This window comes from Ascidiella aspersa, chromosome 7 (genome assembly GCF_963924565.1).
Source record: "Ascidiella aspersa chromosome 7, kaAscAspe10.2, whole genome shotgun sequence".
Lineage (NCBI taxonomy): Eukaryota > Metazoa > Chordata > Ascidiacea > Phlebobranchia > Ascidiidae > Ascidiella > Ascidiella aspersa.
Window position 1 is genome coordinate 29,692,530 of NC_139453.1, and position 20,931 is coordinate 29,713,460.

The window sequence follows — 20,931 nt, forward strand, 5'->3', positions numbered from 1 at the left end:
ACGTAAATGGGTAAAATACAGGCGTCGGATTTTTAGAGTCGGATTCGGCAAAATCGCACATTTGGACGACTCGAGAGTTGGACTCGTTTTTTTCCCCCGGAGTCGGATTCGGGTTATTTTTAACCGACTCCGCAGCCCTGTGTAGAATTGACGCTCATTTTGTGTTTTGTTACCTCATGCAATTGAACTCTAACTTTGCCCATCGAAAATAAAAAGTCATTACGTTGACATTAGTAGAGTGCAGACTTGGACAACTAGATTTATTTTAGTTTTTTAAAATTAGATTAAAATTGAAATTAAAGCATTTTAGTTTTTCTAAATTAGATTAGAATTAGAATTGCCGAGTTCCTAAAAAAACAAATTTCGACTAGAATTTGAACCGTATTTTGCTCAAATTCAATGAATTAGAAAACTAGAATTATCTAGTTGTCTGGTAGAGTGTACAATACTTTAAATACAAGAGTAAGGCCTTGGTAAGTCTTTTCGGTGTACTTTTCCCTAATGTTACCCGCATGGTAGTAACAACACTTCATGTCTTTCAAGCATGTAAACTATTTTACCTTATTAACAAAAAGTATATCTATATTTACAGCTACAAAAAGCAAAGTAGAAATAAATATTATTAATTACAAAAAACAGCTAATTATTTGGCATATTGGATTTTTTTTTAGCATGGAGTAATAAGTATTCCAACATGGGCCAAATCTTATGCTGTTTAACATTGGTCAATTCTTATGGACGTCAGCCATAAAACCTGTATAAGAACAACATCAACGTCGGAAAAACACAGTTTAAAAAAGGGCCAAAATCGGTCTAATACCTAATAGTCGTAATAACGTATAATTAGCAATAAGTCCTAAATCCGTCGAAATAAGACCTAAATGGTCAGAATGTACAACATTTTACCCCAAATCCACCTTTACATCACTAACTCCCCTTAAATTTCAACCTTAATCCATTTTCTAACCCCACCCATCACCCGCCAATACCCCAAACAGGGGCAAATAATCCGGTGCCAAAACAGCGGCGCCGTTCAAACTAGGGCGCCGATACGTCGACGCCAAAATGGTCGATGCCAGAACGACGACCCCGATCGTCTCATAACCTCTGGCATAAGCAAAATAACTAATTAAATTCAAACTTACTGGTTCGAAATGGTGAACGTCGAACCATTTTTGTAAGAAATAAAGCATAGAATTGCAGCAGCGATAAGGGAAGGCAGGACAGATTATAAGCCACCTAAAACGCCGTTTCCAAAAGTGCTTGGTAAACCGTTGATTTGAAAACGACATCTTTTCTAGTTCAAGAGCTGGGTACATTGCGAAACGCTTTATTTTCAGCTGGAGTTACTTTACAATTGTGAGTCAGTTTACAGTTTTGAGTTTTTGAAGTTTTATGACAATTGAAACTCCTATACCTAGAGTAAAAGGGTAATTATTATATATATACTTAAAAAAAACTTAAAAAAAACAATACTTTAAAAAATGCTGACCCAAATATTAAATGGCTTTCTTGCAAATCTAACTCTTCAACCTGGTTTTTGCCTTTACTTTTTACATTACAGCAAAATGTAGTACTTTTCTATTGCTTGGCCTTAGAATGATAAAGGTAGCCTAATGAGCAATTCTTGTTCGTTTGCTTTGACTGTTTTGCACCTAATTCGTTGTCAATCAGCGAGGCGTTTTCCCGCAATTCTACTTTTATCCACGCGTCTGTTGTGCTTTACGCAGATCCAGCATTATTTTGCTAATTTTAGGCCTGTTTTTGTTCGTTGACTTGCGGTTAAAACAGCCATAGAAGCGAGTCTTTTATTATAAGCATGCTGACAAGTTGACTGATTGAAAGTCACTATAGCCTGAACTAACCTGGTTTTATGTTTAAATAACTAATATTGTTGGGAATTGTTTAGTCACTTAGTGGAATGCAAACGATTTGCTTGATATTGAAATGAGAAAGCCGAATTTAGTTTAGAATGATTTCCAGGCTACTTTAAAATTATGAAGTCTATAATATCTTTTGTACGTTAACATTAAATATTTGTTTTACATTTAGTGAAGAAGGCAATAGGTCTATGTTTTTTCTGTAATTGTTGCTGACAGACTGGACAGTACTGTATGAGATGTAGGATATTATGAATGGAGAGTGCTATTTCTTCCAGTTATTCAGCTACATCAAGGTGTAAAGCAAGTTCGCTAAACCAAGGATTTTCTGGTAAGTCGAAATTTATATTAAGACGTTTTGTTTTTCCGTAACCTACGTTTTTAGGACCTAATTTTAAGAGCTACCCTAGGCTATAAAACTTTTTGGAAAAATTAAAACCGTTATTTTACCGATCTTTGGTCGAACTTACAACAATGAAATGTAACAATAAGCATTAGAAAAGCATTAGAAACATGGCTCAGCGTATTGAACCGCTGATCTAATTCTAAATCGTTATGCAGCAAGACTGTGGCGAATCGGGGTGTTTAGTTAGGGGTAAGAAGGCTGCTGGCTCTGAAGGCGAGAGCCGACGGCTGCCTAGTCTCTTACAAGTTCTTAATCCGACTCCAAAGGAGCAGGCCGCTAGAATACCTGTCCTCAACTTCTTGTACTCTCTAGGCAAAGACACTTCACTCAGTATGATGTTACCCGTCGAGTATATTCACAAATCTCAGAAACATACGATAAACGGAGCGGTGATTCAAGCCGCTATTAGTAAGACGTATAAAATAGAATAGCTTACGAAACGATCAAAGCGCACGATTCGGCGTTAGGTCACGCGTCAGTGGACAACGGTCACGTGTATAGTGACGTAAAAGTAGGCTAAATGCTACAAGACAGCGCTTAAAAGCGACATTATAACGCATTGAAAGAATGTCGTAACTATTTGCGAAAGTGCGACATACGCTGTGATGGCGGAAATGGAAAGTAAATGAATTAATTATATTGTTTGTTAATAGCAGTTGATTTAAGATTGTTAGATTTGTGATATTTAATAGCGTCAACGTGCTTGCTTTGATATACGAATTGTATGGTACTGAGATAGCATTTTATACTGTGTTAGTTGGCGTGGCTAAAATAAACGTAGCTCTTTCAACGATGTTCCTTAGGATAGGCATGATATGAAAACTTCTTGCAGCTAATAATTACTTTATGTTCTCAACGTTCCTGGCGCTTAATGACAGAATGTTTGACTTGTTTATATAAATATTTATTTTTTTAATTAATAAAGCAGGTTCAGCAAATGTTTTACGTAAAGATACAGAGGTTATAGAACGTTCAAAACAAAAACGGTTATGCAACTTGCGGAGGGTGAATTTTTTAAGTCTCGAATAGGAAAGCGTCGTGAAGCTGTAGGCTACAAATAATACAACAAAATAATTAATTTTATTCCGACTTTTCAGCTTCATTATCCCCGGTTTGCGATATCTGCTTGTTCTGGACTATAAAGGCAAAGCAGCCGTAATCTCCAATCTGCATAAGGTTGACTCCTCTTTTTATCAGTGCATAGCCATCACCTCCCCAGCCAGTTCCCCAACTGTGTAACAGAAGCAAAATAACAAATTATAAAAGTAGGTTCCGTGCTTTTAGTTTATTGAATAAAGCTTTTGTATAAATTTTATGGCTGTTTTTTTCCTTGTGTGGTTTACAATTAGGCTTTACCTGTTTTTGATAATCCAGTATTCTACTCCCTTCGAATTGGTTCCCCACCCAACAACTAGCACAGAATGCCAGCCTATCACGGGATCTGTTGAGTCGTAAACGTCTGAAATGAAATAATTTTCTGTCATAAGTGTCATAAATATGCGAGAACGGATCGATGAGTTCTGTTAGGAGTTGGGTGCATAATTATAGGAAGACGCAAACTATGTCAGAACGCTACATTATAAAACAACTAATTTTAAAAAATACCTGCTGTTCTCGAGCAAACTCGTGCGAAAATATGTAGCTGAAATTCAGCCTAGTCGCGCTTAAGCGCAAAAAAACGTCGCAAATTGCTTTAAAATTTTCACACTGCAGAGCATGCTATAGAAAGCAAGGTGTCTTTGGGCTGAGTAGATTTCCTTAAAGGAAAGTTGTAATGACTTAAGTCAATGACTTGACTTACGTGAACTCAAATCACTGTTTTCAAATGACTTTACTAGACTTAAGTCGTTTTGGTAAAATTACTTTACTTTATTTGAATTTATTGGAGATTGGACTTAAGTCATTAAGTCCTGCATGATTTTCATAATTTAGTAAGCGATAATGAGAAAACTTTATCGAAATACCTGTGTCATTTTTAATCCATTTAAAGGATTCTGGGATGTTGATTGTGACTGCTATAGGACCACTTGCCAACAGAATGCAACCCAAATCGTTTTCGTTACTTGCCGCCATAGTGTTCGTCACTTTCACCTCTACAGTCTTGTTTAACTGACATGGCCCTTTCTGAAAACAATATTTTATTTTGCGTAAACGAATCTGTAATGTAGCTTGAAAATAAATGTCAAAATCACAAAGGTGAAGTAAATTGACATCATTATAACGACAAAGTGTGATAGTTTACCTTATTAAATGAGGTTTGAACATGTATCTGTCACATTAACTGATGATAATACAAGTGCCTATCGAAACCTTTGTATCTAGTTGTGACTATATGACATTCATTTTTAGGCTATGTTTTATTTTACTGTATTTTATTAAAAAAAATTAGAATTTATTATTTATTAAAATTTTTTTAATATCGATAGTTCCTACTGACTTTAGGGAGCACTATAGGCCTAGATTGTAATTATGGCAAAAAAATCTTGGTTTAACTTTTAACATATAACACCTATGTCATTTTTTGGGGGGTTCATAATAATATTACTGGAACTTGCAGTGAGACATATTTGTTAGTTTCAGTCTACCTTTTCCTTATAAGGGTAGTTTTCATTTGTAGCCAAACCGTTTTTGGCGTATTCGAAGCATTTGTAAGTGGTGCCTCCATTGCATCCACCGTTGTCAGAACAATCAACAAGTTGCTGGGCGCTCAGGCTCACAAGTCTTTTATTCCTTATTGCGTTTTGTCCTTCCAGTACACCTACCTGAAACCACATTATTATTCTAACTATTGAACACATCCGTTCTTGAATTTTGAATATTAAAGCTGGTAATTTGTTGGCCATGTCTGGTAAATTTTAACGTGTATTCGTGTACTATGATGTCATCGCAGACTCGCCGAATCTGTCGATAAATGATGCAAGACAGGCTAGAAAAACAACTTGCCTGCAGTGAGGTTCGAACTCAAGACCTCGTTCTCAGAGAATTATCACTGCAGACTAGTTGTTTTCCGGCCTATACCTTGCATTATTGATCGACAGATTCTGTGAGTCTGCGATAGCTTTCGGTATATTTTAAAACGTAAGTCATAATCGATGGAACAAAAAATCAGCTTCAGAAGGGCTAAATCAAAGCTGTTGAACACATGTGTGTGTGTGTATCTTTCTTATTTTACGTTTTTCGAAATATGCACCTCACTTTATTCGCACTATAATTTTGTACTGCTTTCTGATTGTTTCGGTTCAAAAAATAAAACCAATCTATCTATAGTTGAAAGTAAATCGTTAAATTGTAATGACTTCACGTGGAGTTAAATCTTTAAACTTCGTCCTTTAAGCTGAGGTAGAAGCTATTGGTAGTTAACGAACGCTTACGCCACAAATTTATTTATAAGAGCATCAATATAAAAAACAACGCAAACTGGCATAATTTAATTTTATAATACTTACCCTGGCCTAACCCAAATTTTGAAAATTTGCCGATCAATGGGCAAAAAATCCTAATGCAAAATAATCCTGAATGCAAAAGAGCATTTTCTTTAAATAAAGTTTTATAGAAGGCAATGCTATTGCTAAAAAGGCTGCACAGGTGACCTAATACCTTTAGGTAAGGCTAGATGTAATCTAGGCTAAAACTTACAGATGCGAAGGCGTAGCAGCTTCCACACTGGCCCTGGTCCTTCACAGATGTAACATAGCCATCGTCTTTGTAGTTAAAATAAAACTTGGATGTCGTATCAGTTGCTTCTGGCATAGGGGGCGCTGTCGAGTCACGTACAATTTCACCAGGGCTGTCCATCAGTGGTGGTCCCTAACCAAATTGTTTTTAACAAAATAAATTCTATCACAGTCTGGTCTGGTGCAATTCACCAGGGCTATCCATCAGTGGTGGACCCTTACTAAATTGTTTTTAACAAAATTGATTTTATCACTTTAAGAGTTACAATATCATATAGGGATAAAACTGTTGCGTGCCACAGTTCCGACAAATAATTCGATTTTTAAAGAATGTTTACTGTAAAAATATTTTTTAAACCAAGTCACTTATGCTATTAAGAAGCCACCTGTACTGCAAACTTGTTCATCTCCAGTTGATAGGAAACCAGACCCTGGTCGTACTTTAGGTTGTGAGCTGTCACTTTAGCAAGAGTTGCTTCCCACACTCGCTTCTTCTCTGCATCTTCTGCTTCTGAAAAGCCTCCTATATGACAAAACAACATATTTGCAAGTTTAATCTTTATATGTTTTGCCACATGTTTTGAATTGAACATGAATTTAAAAAGTTGACTAGGCTTTTCGAGTAATTATGTTTGAGACCCTTTTAATTTTATCGTGTTAAGAGATTTACCATGTTCTTCTTTCCATGATTCCCAATCCATTATGTCAATAGTCGATCTAAATTTACTTTTCAATTCAACTTTCTTTAGAGTCAAATATTGCACAAATCCTTATCGTAATATTAAAACCTAAGTTTAACAATATATAGAACATAGTTGCTCAAGCCATTAATAGATTGTAATGAGCCTAAATCCTTCTCGTTAACACAAAACAAATGTTATAGAATTAAACAGATTGAAATCACCACCGACCGCTGCAGCAAACAAAACAAAAAAGTAACAGAGCATTGCTACCGAAACCTGAATTACATTTTTGAGAATATAACTCCTTTAAAGAAGTGTCTGATTCTGATTTTACTCGGATTTTTTTTTTATATACGCTTCAGCGGAACAGTGATTTTTCCATTAAATGTTGCTTTTTGGCTTATCTGGAACTGCATTGATGAACACTATATTACAAAGTCTGCCTGCAAACCCAACCCTCTTCTACATGTAAAACTTTCGACTAATTTCGAACTTGCCTGCTTGCAGTCTTATAGCGAGAGGCTGTTTGCAAGACTGGAATGTTTCGCTTGACTAGTGGTTCAAATAGAAGTAGCGTGCTCAGACGAATTTGGTGATATAATATTTGGGAACATTTTTGCACGAAAATTTACCCGAAAGTCGGCGGCTCATGTTTGTGGCTTTCCCCCTGATTATGAAACCGTCGTAGGGGGGCTAACCCAATCAGGTGTTTTAAGTGCTTCGAAACTAGAACGCTTCGCTTTGCAAGGTTTCTAAAAATAGATGGCGCTTCGCCGCGGAATTTTAAAACAACGAAACTATGACTTTAAAAAAGTAGCGGAGTTTGAAACCATTTTCACTGGGCAGCAAATGCCTTACCACCTAAACTATTATTCTATGACTTTGTCGTTCAAAGTATAGTTAGTAGCCCTGTTATATTCCTAAATGCCATTGAGCTGTAACTATCCCTAACTAGTTTTTCTCGTAGAACAGCAATGCGAATTAACACCATTGGAACTAATTTTTTCAGGAAAGAGCAGGGGCGGATCCAAGAGGGTGTGGGGAAGACTTTATTTTTTGCCTATTATAACTTAATAAATACAAAAACTGTTCACGCTCTGCACCAACCTAATTAAGTTCATAGAATGTCTTTGCCCATTTTGATAAATCGTTGTTGACCCAGAAGCAGTGTTCTCAGAGGAATTTGCTAATGTAATGTTTGTGAACTGTTTTTAGCACGAAAATTTTGCCCCGAAACTCTGCAGCAAATATTTGTTGCATCCTCCTGATTATGAAACCTTCGTAGGGGGGCTAACCCAACCAGGTGTTTTAAATGCTTCGAAACTAGAACGCTTCGCTTTGCAAGGTTTCTAAAAATAGATGGCGCTTCGCCGCGGAATTTTAAAACAACGAAACTATGACTTTAAAAAAGTAGCGGAGTTTGAAACCATTTTCACTGGGCAGCAAATGCCTTACCACCTAAACTATTATTCTACGACTTTGTCGTTCAAAGTATAGTTAGTAGCCCTGTTATATTCCTAAATGCCATTGAGCTGTAACTATCCCTAACTAGTTTTTCTCGTAGAACAGCAATGCGAATTAACACCATTGGAACTAATTTTATTCAGGAAAGAGCAGGGGCGGATCCAAGAGGGTGTGGGGAAGTAGAAACGCTTCACTTTAAATGTTTTCAAGTGGTCGATGACGTGCGTGCGGAGGCATTGTGACGTAACGAAACTATGACGTCACGCTAGCGAAGAATCGAAACCATTTTGACTGAATTTTATTGACTGCTGTACTAGGTTTTCCGTTTAGCCTATTAGAACAAAACAAGATCCCCACAACACGTATTTATGAACATTGCTGTGTAGTCACACCGATTAATTATATAAGAATAAAAATATCACACTTTTTAGACGTTTAAACTCAAAAGAAACCTCGTTTCATGCATTAACTAGGTATACAAGTACATAACCCCTCGTTTCGGCAGTATATAACGAATTCGTGAACAAATGTAACGTTTTGTAGCCTTGTGCCCATTTGATAAATCGTTGTTAGCCCAGTAGCAGTGTTCTCAGAGGAATTTGGTGATGTAATGTTTGTGAACTTTGGCAGCACGAAAATTTTGCCCCGAAACTCGGCATATTTCCGATTATGAAACGGTCGAAGGGGGGCTATCCCAACCAGGAGTTTTGAATGCTTTCGAAACTCGAACGCTTCGCTATAAATTTTTTCAAGTAGATGGCGTGCGAGCGGAGGCATTGTTACGTAACGAAACTATGACGTCACGCTAGCGAAGAATCGAAGCCATTTAGACTGGGTTTTGTTGACTTTTTAAGGTTTTGATTTGGTATGTCGATAATACATTATAATTTGTTTTCACATAGTTCACCCTAATTATCTTATTTAGAACTAGACAAATACGGCCATTTACAAAGACTAGTTAGTCAAGTTAGACATAAACTTTTATATTCGGCGAGCGATCGTCAACCCTTAATAGTTATACAGCCCTTATAGGTATACAATAGTAACACTAAACACGGATCTATTCATATTCGTCAGTAGAAAGAGAGTGGCCCAAATAATAGATAAAAGATTCATTCTTTTATTTGCAAACGTTTCGGCAATTTCTTTTGCCATCATCAGTGCAGTAAGTGAGGCTAAGATAAAAATAAAAGAATGAGTCTTTTATCTATTATTTGGGCCACTCTCTTTTTTACTGAAAAGTTATACAATAGTATAGGGTATACAAAAAATAGTAAGGTGTCCCTCTCTTTAACGCAGCGTAATTTGTATATATTATGTCTTGGTTTACAATTCTTTGACAAAACTTTTACACATCCCAAATACCCAGTGATGGCCAAACTGTAACTGTGGAATGTAGACTGTATTTCACCACACAAATGTCACACAAAACATAACACACATCGCGAAGACCAATAAATGTAAAGATATGCAGGGGGACATTTTTAAGCACTTAAAACAGTTGTATTTCGTAAGGTATCGAAATTCAGGTCATGTGCTTAGCGTTTGAAAAAAAAACGTTTTGGAATTGGGCACCAAATGACAAAATGGGAGTAATCTTTGGTTTATTTTCATTGTTTTCTTTACAGCAAACTGCAATCTTCTGCTGTTTTTTTTGCTTTCACTCGAGCAGAACACCACTTTTGTCCAATCGTGTAAAGGTCAACTCCTCTTTTCATCAAAGCGTAGCCATCGCCTCCCCAACCAGTTCCCCAACTGTATGACACAAGCAAATAACATAAAATAAAATTGTTAGGCTAATACACGAAAAGCTTTATCGGATCTGCATAAGCCTTTACATAACCTGCAAACTGGTTTAAATAAACCTAAGTAACATTCCGATCAAACGTATGTACAATTGTACATCCGTCCCAACCAACTTATCACGCACTAGAGTCGGTGACAACATTTCTTATATTTTGATACAAATGTTATTTATCCAGGACCGAGCATATTTTCCGTAGCCATCACCTCCCCAACCAGTTCCCCAACTGTTAACATGAATAAACTTGTCAATACACTTTACTTTAGGCCCGATTTTTGTTATATCGGTTTTAAATAATTATATCGTTATAATCTGATTTTTAAATAAATAGAATAATTGGATTTTTGCAACTGTTTTTTGTTATTTTGCGACGGTTTAGAATAGCCCCATAAAAATGAGGTTTGTTTCAGCAAAATATTGTATATTGTGGTAAAAATGTAACTATAGGTCTCAAGGCAGTGATTTTCAATCTTACGTATTGTTTGAGACTCCAATACATTATTTCCGTGTTTGGCAAACTTTTCTGTCTCTCCCCAAAACATTATTTTAAGATCTATTGAAGGCCCAGACACGCGAAATCACGGGTGAAACAGGGTTTTTTGTTTGTGTCTGTTAAGGTAACTTCAATTAAATCGATGAGTGACGAATGAGGCACATAGAATAGATTCGAATATTCTACGAAAACAATACCGGTCGGTGGCCCAGCTTTTTATTCCACTTATTTAGGTGACTAAAATAGAGTGGATATTCAGCAAACCGCCCTTCCTACGGTATTACATTTTTGAGACTCTTACGACATTATAGGTTCGCATTTTGTACTGCGCATGCGCACATCGGACTCAGGACTCCGTTTTTTTATGTAACCTTCGAGTCATGATTCCTGGGTGATATTGGTTTGAAACAGGGCGATATTGATTTCTACACTTGTGTAAGGTTATGGCTCTTTGCGGTTATCCAAGTAAAAGTGTGGCTCTTGGTGAATGACTGATCGGATACGCACCGTTGCACACATATTAAAATTTATAGTCAAACTTTATTTAACAGCGTATTATACACAATATTTTCAGTGTACAACATCTCTCATAAGCTAGAAAGGTAGTGATATCAATTCTGATCATATTTAAGATGTGACTTTAGAATATTAAAGCTCGTGCAGAAGTAGACATATCATTAGGGGCGTTTCGAATAACTCTTTATTTATTTTTAACATAGTGAGAAGGCACTGAAGTATATAAATATATTGGTGCGTAATGGCTGGAGATTGTAGTAAGATGTAGGGCGTAGTATGCTCCTAACGTGCTATTCTTTGCGGTTAACGCACATAAGTTTTGCGACTGTCGGTCTCATGATTGGCCACCCCTGCCCTAGAGCAGTGTTTCTTAATCAGGTTAATGGTTCACCCCAGGGTGAATAAAATTTTTGCAGGGGTGAACCAACCAAAAGGGGTAAATAAGGGTGAACCAAAAGGGGTGAATAAGGGTGAACCGTGAGGAATGGATGAAAGCTTGCGAAACAACCTCAGTCATTTTGTGCTGTTATATATAGACGAGATAACTATATCATGATACAAGGGTGAATGAAATCTGGAGATAGATGCTAGGGTGAACAAAACTAAAAAAAGGTTAAGAAGCACTGTCCTAGAGGTTCTGAACAAGAATATTCAAGGTCCTTAAGTCCCCTATTTGTATCCCCTTATAATAAACTGGGTCCAATTTAAAAAATATGGCCAATGAACTGGTTTAATTTTATACATACCCAAGCCTATTTAATTTAGCTACAGAAAAAAAGTTCCCACAAAGTTAAAATAAAACGCATTTTAGCTTTTTTTCATTTTTTTTTCATTTATTTTAGTTTTTACTATTTTTTTAACTTGCAGTCATTATTTTTTTATTCTGTATAAAAAAGTTAACGTTATTTACGCTGCGCAGATGTAGTATAGGATAGACGGCGTCTATCAAGCATACGGCTTCTTCCGTTGTATTAGGCGCCATTTGAATTACCTGTTTTTGATGATCCAGTAATCAACACCTTTCGAATTGGTCCCGTATCCAACAACCAGCACAGCATGCCAGCCTGTCCCTGGTTCTTCTAAGTCGAATACATCTGCAAGTTTTACGTTACCGGGGTTAACATTTTGATTGATAATAAGTAGGTCCTATTTTTTTACCTAAAAAAATAAGAAATTTTGACCTGAAAAATTAAAATTTTGACAAATTTTGACCTAAAAATAATTCATTTTGAAAATAATAATGAAAATTTGACCTGTTACAAATATATTGATTTAAATAACTTAGGCGACGTTAATCACGCGTTTTTTACACCGTTTATTGCTCTAATAAAGATATAATACGGTTAAAATGACTTTGAACATCAATCAAAACTAAATTTTTTTGATAAATTGAACGATAAATTTCAAAACAACTGATTATGTTTTTTTTTTAATTTTTTAAACGATTTATGTCCATTTTTATTCGATTTTTACTTAAAAAATGTTTGACCTAATTTTGACAAAATTTTGACTTTTTTTGACAAGTCAAAAAATAATCGGATTGGTAATGAGTTTTCAAGCCAGAAAAGCGAAGCAAGTTCGTTTGTTTGGAAGACCGGTATTTCTTTTAAATACACCGGTATTTAAAAAAAATGTCTTAAATGGTTGATTTCTAATTAAGAAATTGCTCTTCTGTTCTTTTGACCGGAAGAACTATTTTACAGTTCAAACAATGCCTGACAGCATTTGCTGCTTAATAAGGATTTGCTGCTTAATAAGGATTTGCTGCTTAATAAGGCAATTTTCTGGTTTAAAAACCAAAACATTTCAAGAAAAAAAATCCAGCGTCGTTACATTTCAAACGTTTTCCTAAATCGTGATATTTTCGTTGTCTGAAAACATGAATGTTTCGAATAACTCTTAAGATAATGGCTGGAGGTTGTAGGTAAATCACTAAACGTAGAATGAATATCAAAGCCCATACAGAAGTAGGAAGCATTTTCTAAACGTTTCGAAAAACTCTTTAATCGTTAAATGCTGAAAACAAACAAATATAGTTATTCGAAACGTTTACAAAAATGCTTCCTACTTCTGCATGGGCTTTGATATTCAAGGGTTCTTAAACTTTTTCCAACGCTGATCCTTAGATATTTTTTTGGTTTTCCTGGACCAAGTGGTGACGTCATAGAAAAAATAGACTTAAGAAACCTGGTGTTTTTTGGTCAAATTTAGGTGTCAGCTAGAGTGCAGTCTTAATGCATTGAAGGGGAAGCGCCAAAGCGTTTTGTCAAATCATCTCTTTTTCCTTTTAAAAATTCATTCAGGATTTCAAATTAAACACCAATTAGGCCTTTGTGGAACTTAAAACTACTTAACGTACCCCCTAGGGGTCCACGGACCCCAGTTTAGGAAACCCATCTTGTACGGAAATGGAGCAAAATATGTATTTGTAACCTGTAGCGTTCGATATATGCTGAAAATGAGTTGCGGGAATATGGAGTGTGACTGCTACAGGTCCAACCGTAGCAACTGTTGATTTTAGCAAATCTTCGCCGTTGCACAACCACCAGTTTTTTACTTTAACTGCCTTCTTCTTTCTTTGGCATGCACCTTTCTAAAAAGTAATACCTTCGTCTTAGTTTGTTTAAAAGCTTTTTTAGGTTAAAAAAAATTATTAGTAAAAAAATTATAATTTTTTTATGTTAGCTGGTATAAATGAAACTTTTTTTTTCAGTTTAAAAAACATATTATTTAATTTTAGTTTAATTTTTTATTTAGTAAGTGCTTTATAGTATACATTTTGATAATATAAACATTTTTTTTTTAGTTTGAAAAGTTTGTTTTACTAATTTAAATGTTTAACCAATCATGTTGGCTTGTATAAAACCTTTAGTTGAATAAGTGTTAGTTATATTAGCTTAAATTTTTAATTTGATAAGTGCAATTACATCTTGATACGGTATCAATTCAATTTGTATTCATTAAAAAAAATCGTTTTTTTTTTGTGGTAGTTTAAATTTTAAGTGACACTACATTACTGTGCTCACGTCAAGACCTACCTTTCCCACATAGGGGTAGACTTCATCAGTAGCCAAACCCTTTTTAGCGTATTGAAAGCATCTGGTAACACTACCTCCCCCACAACCAAAGTTGTCCGAACAATCAACAAGTTGCTGGGCGCTCAGGCTCACAAGCTTATCGTAAGTTCTTTTAATTTGTGCCTCCATAACACCAACCTGAAACGATATGCTTGCTTAAACTTCTTACTTCTTTCGTTCAGTCTAGGTCGGTGGATTTTGTTTAAGTGGACCCTATAGATGACATCATATATTAAGGTCAAAAAACAAGTAGATTTAAGAAACCTTGTGTTTTTAGTCCACTGATGTTAAACTGAAATGAAGTTTTAATACATGACAAAGGCGCCGAAGCGTTTTCTGAATTAAAATCTTTTCTTTTACAAAATCCGTTCTAGTTTTAACACTAAGAGTTGAACTAGCTTTAAACCAGTGGTCGGTGCTTTTTTGATTTTTTTCACGGACCAGCTTCCACAACATATGTTCAGTAATGGTAATTTATTACAACTTGAATATTTGGGCAAGAGTTTTTCCGGGCTACATGTTCCGCAAATGACGCAACGTGAATTTTTTTTGCGTTTTGTAAAACATATTTACATTTCTCCGGTAAAAAAAACATTTAGAAAGGAAGAAGAAAACCATTCTAATAAGAATACCGAAGCCTATATCAAAGTAGGTATCATTTTGAATGTTTCGACTCTTAGTGTCTTCACAATTGATAGAAATCGCTTTTCTGGTGTAAGCTAAACGAAATATAAACCGACGTTTCGGTAGCACATACCAGCTGACCTCATCAGGGTTAATAATTAAAAGGAGAGTGGGTTAGCTATCTTATATACCAAAAGTATAAAATAAAAAGACTATAGATTAAAATTAATAAATCTAGACGTCGCTTAAGTATGCGATAAGCTGTGACGCGACGAAGTCATCCGGTGCAGTGCTGCGCCGTCGGACGTTTTATCAGCTAAGGCGTATATGTCTAGAAATGAATAAAGATAAGTTCTAAACGTTCAAAATTATACCTATACTTCTGTATTGGCTTTGATGTTCTTACTACGTCTTTCTACAATCTCAAACCAATATGATCTAATCCGTTTCACCACTATATTTAATTTAACCTTCAACTTACAGCAGCGAAGGCGTAGCAGCTTCCACATGTGCCCTGCTGCTTCACAGGAGTAACCAAACCCAATTCCCTGTAGTCCACTGAGTCCGGTAACTTGGTGTTTGTTGGAGCTTGCGTCAATGGCGATGCAGTTGGGTCTTCAACACCTTCGCCTGGTTCATTCATAAGTGGTGGGCGCTGAGAATACATTGATATTATGACGCCATTTCTCTTGAATTGCTTGCAAGTTTTTAGTACATAATCTTTATATCTTGAAGAGTACTGTTTCTTATATATTTTTTCTTGTATATATGCTTCTTGTCTTAAAAAGTACCGTTTTTATTAGATATGGGCTTTAATCAAATATTAGCCTACATTTTTATACATATATTTTGAAAAGTTCGGTTCTTATTCCATAGTCTTCATAGTTGCATAATTTGAAAGTTCCGTGGTATCATTGAGCTAAACCGCAAATAAGTATTTGTTTTATACCATCAAATATTTTCCTTTTGGCCGCGGCGCACCTGGCTTCCATGGCGTACTGTTAAAGAAGTGCTGAACTAGGGACTTACTATAGTTTCATATAGAATTTAAGCCTTATACAAAAAAAAGGTTTATTATAGAATTCTACTCGTTTTGAATGAAGCTGTTTTAGATATTTTTTATAACCTTTGTGGTTTGATGTTGAAAATGAATAAAGAGTTATTCGAAACGTTCAAAATGATACCTACTTCTGTATGGGCTTTGATATTCTTATTACGTCTTACTACAACCTCCAACCATTATGCTCCAAAGTTTGTGGTTTTGTTTGCAACAACTGCATTAATAATTTTCAGAGTATTACGCCGAAATGTCCATTTGCTTTAGAAAGTGTAGTGCCTTTTTATTGTAATAAAGTAGATTTGGTATAAGATACCGTCGCTGTATTGCCGAGTACCGATAATATTACTTGGTATCATTTATAATGTGTTTAAAAATTAAAATTATATTATTTAAAAAAGCAATCCGTGTAAAAAAATGATTTTAGTGCTTTTTTTACGCCTCTTCTTAAATAATTTACAAAGTATTTTCAAAAATGATCATTTCTTTGCAAAAGGAAAATTCAGTAGATAATATTAAATTGGAGTTTTCTGAAAAATTTGGAGCGCGTTGAGTTAAGTAAAACGATGACCTAATTATACTCATTATTTCTTAATATTTTTAACCTATGTAATTTTTTTTAGATCTTAGAACTAGGTTATCAAGCATAATACGTTTCAAAAATGCGTTATTATAAGGTTACATTAAAGAATAGATACATTTTTAAATGGATTTAATTGTATCTTGGAACAACGGTATATACAAGCGTCCATAGTTCCCAGGGAAAGACTGTTACTTAGTCAAGTCGGTTTAAAATAAACCAGAGTCCGACTCCTGCAAAAAAATAAACCCGAGTCCGACTCTGTTCAAATGTGCGGTTTCTTCGAGTCCCGAGTTAGACTCCGACTCTACAGCCTGTATTTTACCAATTTACGTAACTAAAATAACGTGGATATTCAGCAATCCACTTATAGTTTGTCGTATACTTCAATAACTTAATACATGGTTGGAAAATATCCACCATATGCTATTCCACCTTTGCAATTTCCAGTTGACCGTCACATGTCGGACTCAACACTCGGGTAGTTTTACGTGGTCTTACCCGAGTCCTGAGTCCGACTCCAGCAAAACAAACCGACTCCGTCGAGTCCCGAGTTCGACTCCGACTCCGCAGCCCTGCCCTGGCTAGTGATTCAATTCGTGTTAATCATTTTACAAGAAAAAAATGCGAAACAAGATGGGTTACAAAAAGAATTATTATTCGTAAATACATAAAAAGTATAGTTCAGGATAAGTTGTAGAAAGTCACCTGTACAGCAAACTGGTTCATCCCAAGTCGATAGGAAACCAGACCCTGGTCGTACTTTAGGTTGTGAGCTGTCACTTCAGCATGAGTTTCTTCCCACAATCGCTTCTTCTCTGCATCTTCGTCTTCTGAAAAGCCTCCTAAATGCAAAACACAGTTGAAGAGAGTTAATGGCCTTTACGCCAAGTAAATGTCATCTAAAAGTTTTAAGTTATAGATGAAATTTTTTCAAGGTGACTATTTAAAATAATCAACCAAATTATTGTAATATAAGCTTGTTGTTTAATCATGTATAAACCTTTTGTAAGAGATTCGAACTCACAACCTCAGTCTTTATACCGGGACCGTCGCTCTCCCAACTAAGCAACGAAGGCGAATAGGCTAAAATACACATATTACCGGTACCAGATTATATTGATACAAATATTCATAAAGTACTATTCATATGTGTGACATCATCAACTTTAGTTGACGTCATAACCACTATTACGAGAGTATACTGATAAAAATATGGACGAACTATTTTATCCCTATGACGTCATCAACTTAAATTGACGTCACAACATACATTACGAGAGTATATTTAAACAAATATGCACGAACTATTTTATCCATATGAAGTCATCAAATTAAAGTGACGTCACAGCCACTATATTTTGTGGCGTTCATTTTATAAAGTATGTTAACAAGGCTTACCGTGTTCTTGTTTCCATGATTCCCAGTCCATCATCTTGTCTTGGTCGTTATTTTAGGTTTAAACGTTGCGTTTCTGTAAAATCAGCTTTTGACGAATACAAACTATATTTGGTGACAAATATCGGTATTTTTGATCTGATATCACGCCAATAGATTCCATGCAATAAATGGCAAATTACCGGCTACACATGAACAATGTACGTATTTTGGACAGCAGACTTTGCCGTTTATATTCCTAAATATTACCAAAGCGTAACTGACCCTTCTTAACTTTTACCACCTTGCGTAAAACTGAGTTAACCTGTCTTGCTTTTCGTACTTTTACTTTTTGAATATCACACCAACCGACATTTGTCGCATAGTTATTATGCTAGTCAAGCTCTTTCGCTAGTGTCACACAAACACTCAAAGTGCCACAATACAAAAGACTTGATATCGTCTTACCGGAGGCTTAAATCTAAGTAGAGCAAAGTTTAAGAATCATCGCGTTGGTCTGTTTGTCTTGAAGACGAAATAAAACCCTGTTTATTTTACTTTTTCGTAAAAAATATAGCCACTCGATTTTATTGAAAATAATAATAATTTTAAGAAATTAAAGTCTGCTCTGCTAGTCTGCTCTGCTTGCATCATTGATCGACAGATTCGGTGAGTCTGCAATGGCTTTTCGGTGTACTAATAATACGTAAGCCGTTATCGTTGGTCAAAAAGCAGCTTCAGAAGGGCTAGATCTCAGTTGTAAGCACACATATATGTGTGTACATATGTTTCATTGTATTATGATATGATACTGGCGATCCCCTTCATTATGAAGTTGCTTGTACTAACAGATTGAGCAAGCATTGGCGTATGGTTGTTTCTCGACTCGTTCCCTTCTGAGCCTGCATAGCTCAGTTGGTAGAGCGACGGTCCCGGCTTGACCGGAGGTCGTGAGTTCGAACCTCACTGCAGGCTAGTTCTTTTTCTAGTCTGCTCTGCTTGCATCATTGATCGACAGATTCGGTGAGTCTGCAATGGCTTTTCGGTGTACTAATAATACGTAAGCCGTTATCGTTGGTCAAAAAGCAGCTTCAGAAGGGCTAGATCTCAGTTGTAAGCACACATATATGTGTGTACATATGTTTCATTGTATTATGATATGATACTGGCGATCCCCTTCATTATGAAGTTGCTTGTGGAATTTATCCGATAATAGAGTGTTATCGGTGCCGATCCGATACCACACTAGTTTGTGCATTTCCGCCGTAAAAGTGAAATTTATTAGAAACAGAAGCAAACTGTTTAAAGGTGTTTTAGGTCTTAGCGTTAAAGTTGCTTTGACCTTATAACCTGGATTACATTATTTTGTCATGGTTTAAATTTTTGACATCTGTAATAAATTCAATGAGGTAGCTACCGGCCAATTACTTTGTCCCCAAAACCGGTGTCGAAATGAAAACAAAGTATGTTAATAGCGTGGTAACGGGGTCATGCAGCGTAGCAATTACGTGAATAGCACCCCCAACACATTTATAGCAAGCGAGGCATCATTAGAATGGTTTACTCCTGCGCTACTCAAAAAATCTATTTTTTTTTTTTAATATTATTTTTTTTCAATAAAAATGAAAAAAATTATAGACCAGTCTTAAGACGGTGGTAACATTTAAAAAAAAATATAACTTCATAAGTTTATTTTGTCGAAGTATTTGCCAGAAACTATTTGCTGACTAGCTTCTGGTGTGAATAGCGTAGCAACGAGAAACAAAAGTCCATTAAAAAGAACCGATATTTTCCCTTGTACGCCTCAGCAATGATTTTACCAAAAACACACGAAAAATGTTTAGAATGCAATGTATGCTCCAACAATGATTTCATCAAAAACACACTAAAAATGGTCAGAATGCCCTGCTACTTCAACACTGATTTCAACAAAAACACACGGAAAATGGCCATTACAAAAGACTTGGTATCATCTTACCAGGGAATTGCTTGTAAGTAGAGCAAAGGTTAAGAATCTTCGGGTTGCTCTATCTGCCGTGAAAGCAAAATAAAACCCGGCTCATTTTATTTTTTTCAAATATAGCATGCGATTTTATTAGAACTAATAATAACTTAAAGGAATTTATGAGAAAAAGTTTAAAAACAACTCAATAAAAAATAATCTGACAACAATATTGCTGCAAATTAGCATTGTTTCAAAAATATTAAAACAATTTTCTCTGACTTTCAACGAAGCTGTGTGATGTACATATCGCAGCAACAATGATCAACATTTTATTGCAAAACACCAATGATTTTACCAACAACAAATGAACAGTGTATACGGGGCGTCTGGTGTTTTAAATCCCATATCACATAAGGCTTGATATTATCTTACCAGGGGATTGCTTCTAAGTAGAGCAAAGGTTAAGCATTTTTGGTTGGTTTATCTGTCGTGAGAGCGAAATTAAACCCTGCTCATTTCACTTTTTTGTATAAAATACAGTCATGCGATTTTTTCAGAACTAACATATCTAATTTAACGAAATTGGTGAGTAAAAGTTGAAAAACCATCCAACCACAAAAAATGGTTTAACCAACAATACATAAACAGTATTTGGAATATCTTGTGCGCTTTCAAATAACGCCAGGCTACATTACATTACAAAGCAACGGAAACCGTCGCAAGCTTCGAGCTTTCCGTCTGTCGGTTGTTTTTCGCAACTAGAAAAAAAAACGTTTTTGTAAAACGACAAACAAAGGAGGGTGAACAAAGGCATTCTTCCAAGCTAACGAGTATTGTTGCTAAAACCTTCGGTGTTTTTCAATGAATAGTTGATCCTCGTTGCTGCGGTACATCACATAACTTCAATATTTATGGGTGATTTTGTACTGGGCATTATAACGTTTAGTATAAATTTAAATATAATAGTTTGTTTACGAAATATACTCCGGGTGCAAATCTACACTAAATATTCATGAAACTTTAAACTAAACTACAATGTCATAAAGCTCAGTATAAAGTTTTGTTCAATCACTATTGTCAATTTATCCATCCGCAAAGTAACATAATATAGTAAGATGTTGACTAAGAGCACACAAGGCATTCTGGCCATTTATCGTGTGTTTTTGGTAAAATGATTGTTGTTGCATGCAAGTAATATCATGTATTTCAATGAATTGCTGATTCTCGTTGCTACGCTACGTCACAACGTTCCCACGCTATTCACATGCTTCGCATTTCGACTCCGCTATTTTGGACAAAGCAAGTGTCCGAGTGGTTCTCAAATTGTTAAAATTCCTCCCTAGCAAAAACA

At 35.6% G+C, this 20,931-nt stretch overlaps 3 protein-coding genes and 1 non-coding gene across 4 annotated transcripts; 1 reads left to right on the forward strand and 3 right to left on the reverse strand.

Annotated features, from left to right (window-relative positions):
- Positions 1–2,620: 2,620 nt before the first annotated feature.
- LOC146138870 (uncharacterized) lies at positions 2,621–4,399 on the reverse strand. The gene is made up of 3 exons (XM_083394220.1): positions 4,251–4,399; positions 3,643–3,745; positions 2,621–3,517 (listed from the first exon to the last, which is right to left on the reverse strand). Exons 1-3 carry the CDS (start codon positions 4,357–4,359, stop codon positions 3,367–3,369), a joined length of 363 nt encoding a protein of 120 aa, XP_083250346.1. The 5' UTR covers positions 4,360–4,399; the 3' UTR covers positions 2,621–3,366.
- Positions 4,400–4,815: 416 nt separating this feature from the next.
- On the reverse strand, positions 4,816–6,769 carry LOC146138871 (procathepsin L-like). The gene is made up of 4 exons (XM_083394763.1): positions 6,631–6,769; positions 6,347–6,483; positions 5,923–6,093; positions 4,816–5,048 (listed from the first exon to the last, which is right to left on the reverse strand). Exons 1-4 carry the CDS (start codon positions 6,659–6,661, stop codon positions 4,863–4,865), a joined length of 525 nt encoding a protein of 174 aa, XP_083250889.1. The 5' UTR covers positions 6,662–6,769; the 3' UTR covers positions 4,816–4,862.
- Positions 6,770–9,729: 2,960 nt separating this feature from the next.
- Positions 9,730–17,693, reverse strand: LOC146138872 (cathepsin K-like). Its single transcript, XM_083394717.1, has 7 exons — positions 17,660–17,693; positions 16,967–17,103; positions 15,103–15,276; positions 13,959–14,135; positions 13,354–13,513; positions 11,912–12,014; positions 9,730–9,862 (listed from the first exon to the last, which is right to left on the reverse strand). The coding sequence occupies exons 1-7, from the start codon at positions 17,691–17,693 to the stop codon at positions 9,730–9,732; spliced, it is 918 nt and encodes a 305-aa protein (XP_083250843.1).
- Positions 17,694–18,535: 842 nt separating this feature from the next.
- On the forward strand, positions 18,536–18,610 carry Trnaa-ggc (transfer RNA alanine (anticodon GGC)). Its single transcript has one exon. It is a non-coding gene; the product is annotated as a tRNA-Ala (tRNA).
- The last annotated feature ends 2,321 nt before the right edge of the window (positions 18,611–20,931 follow it).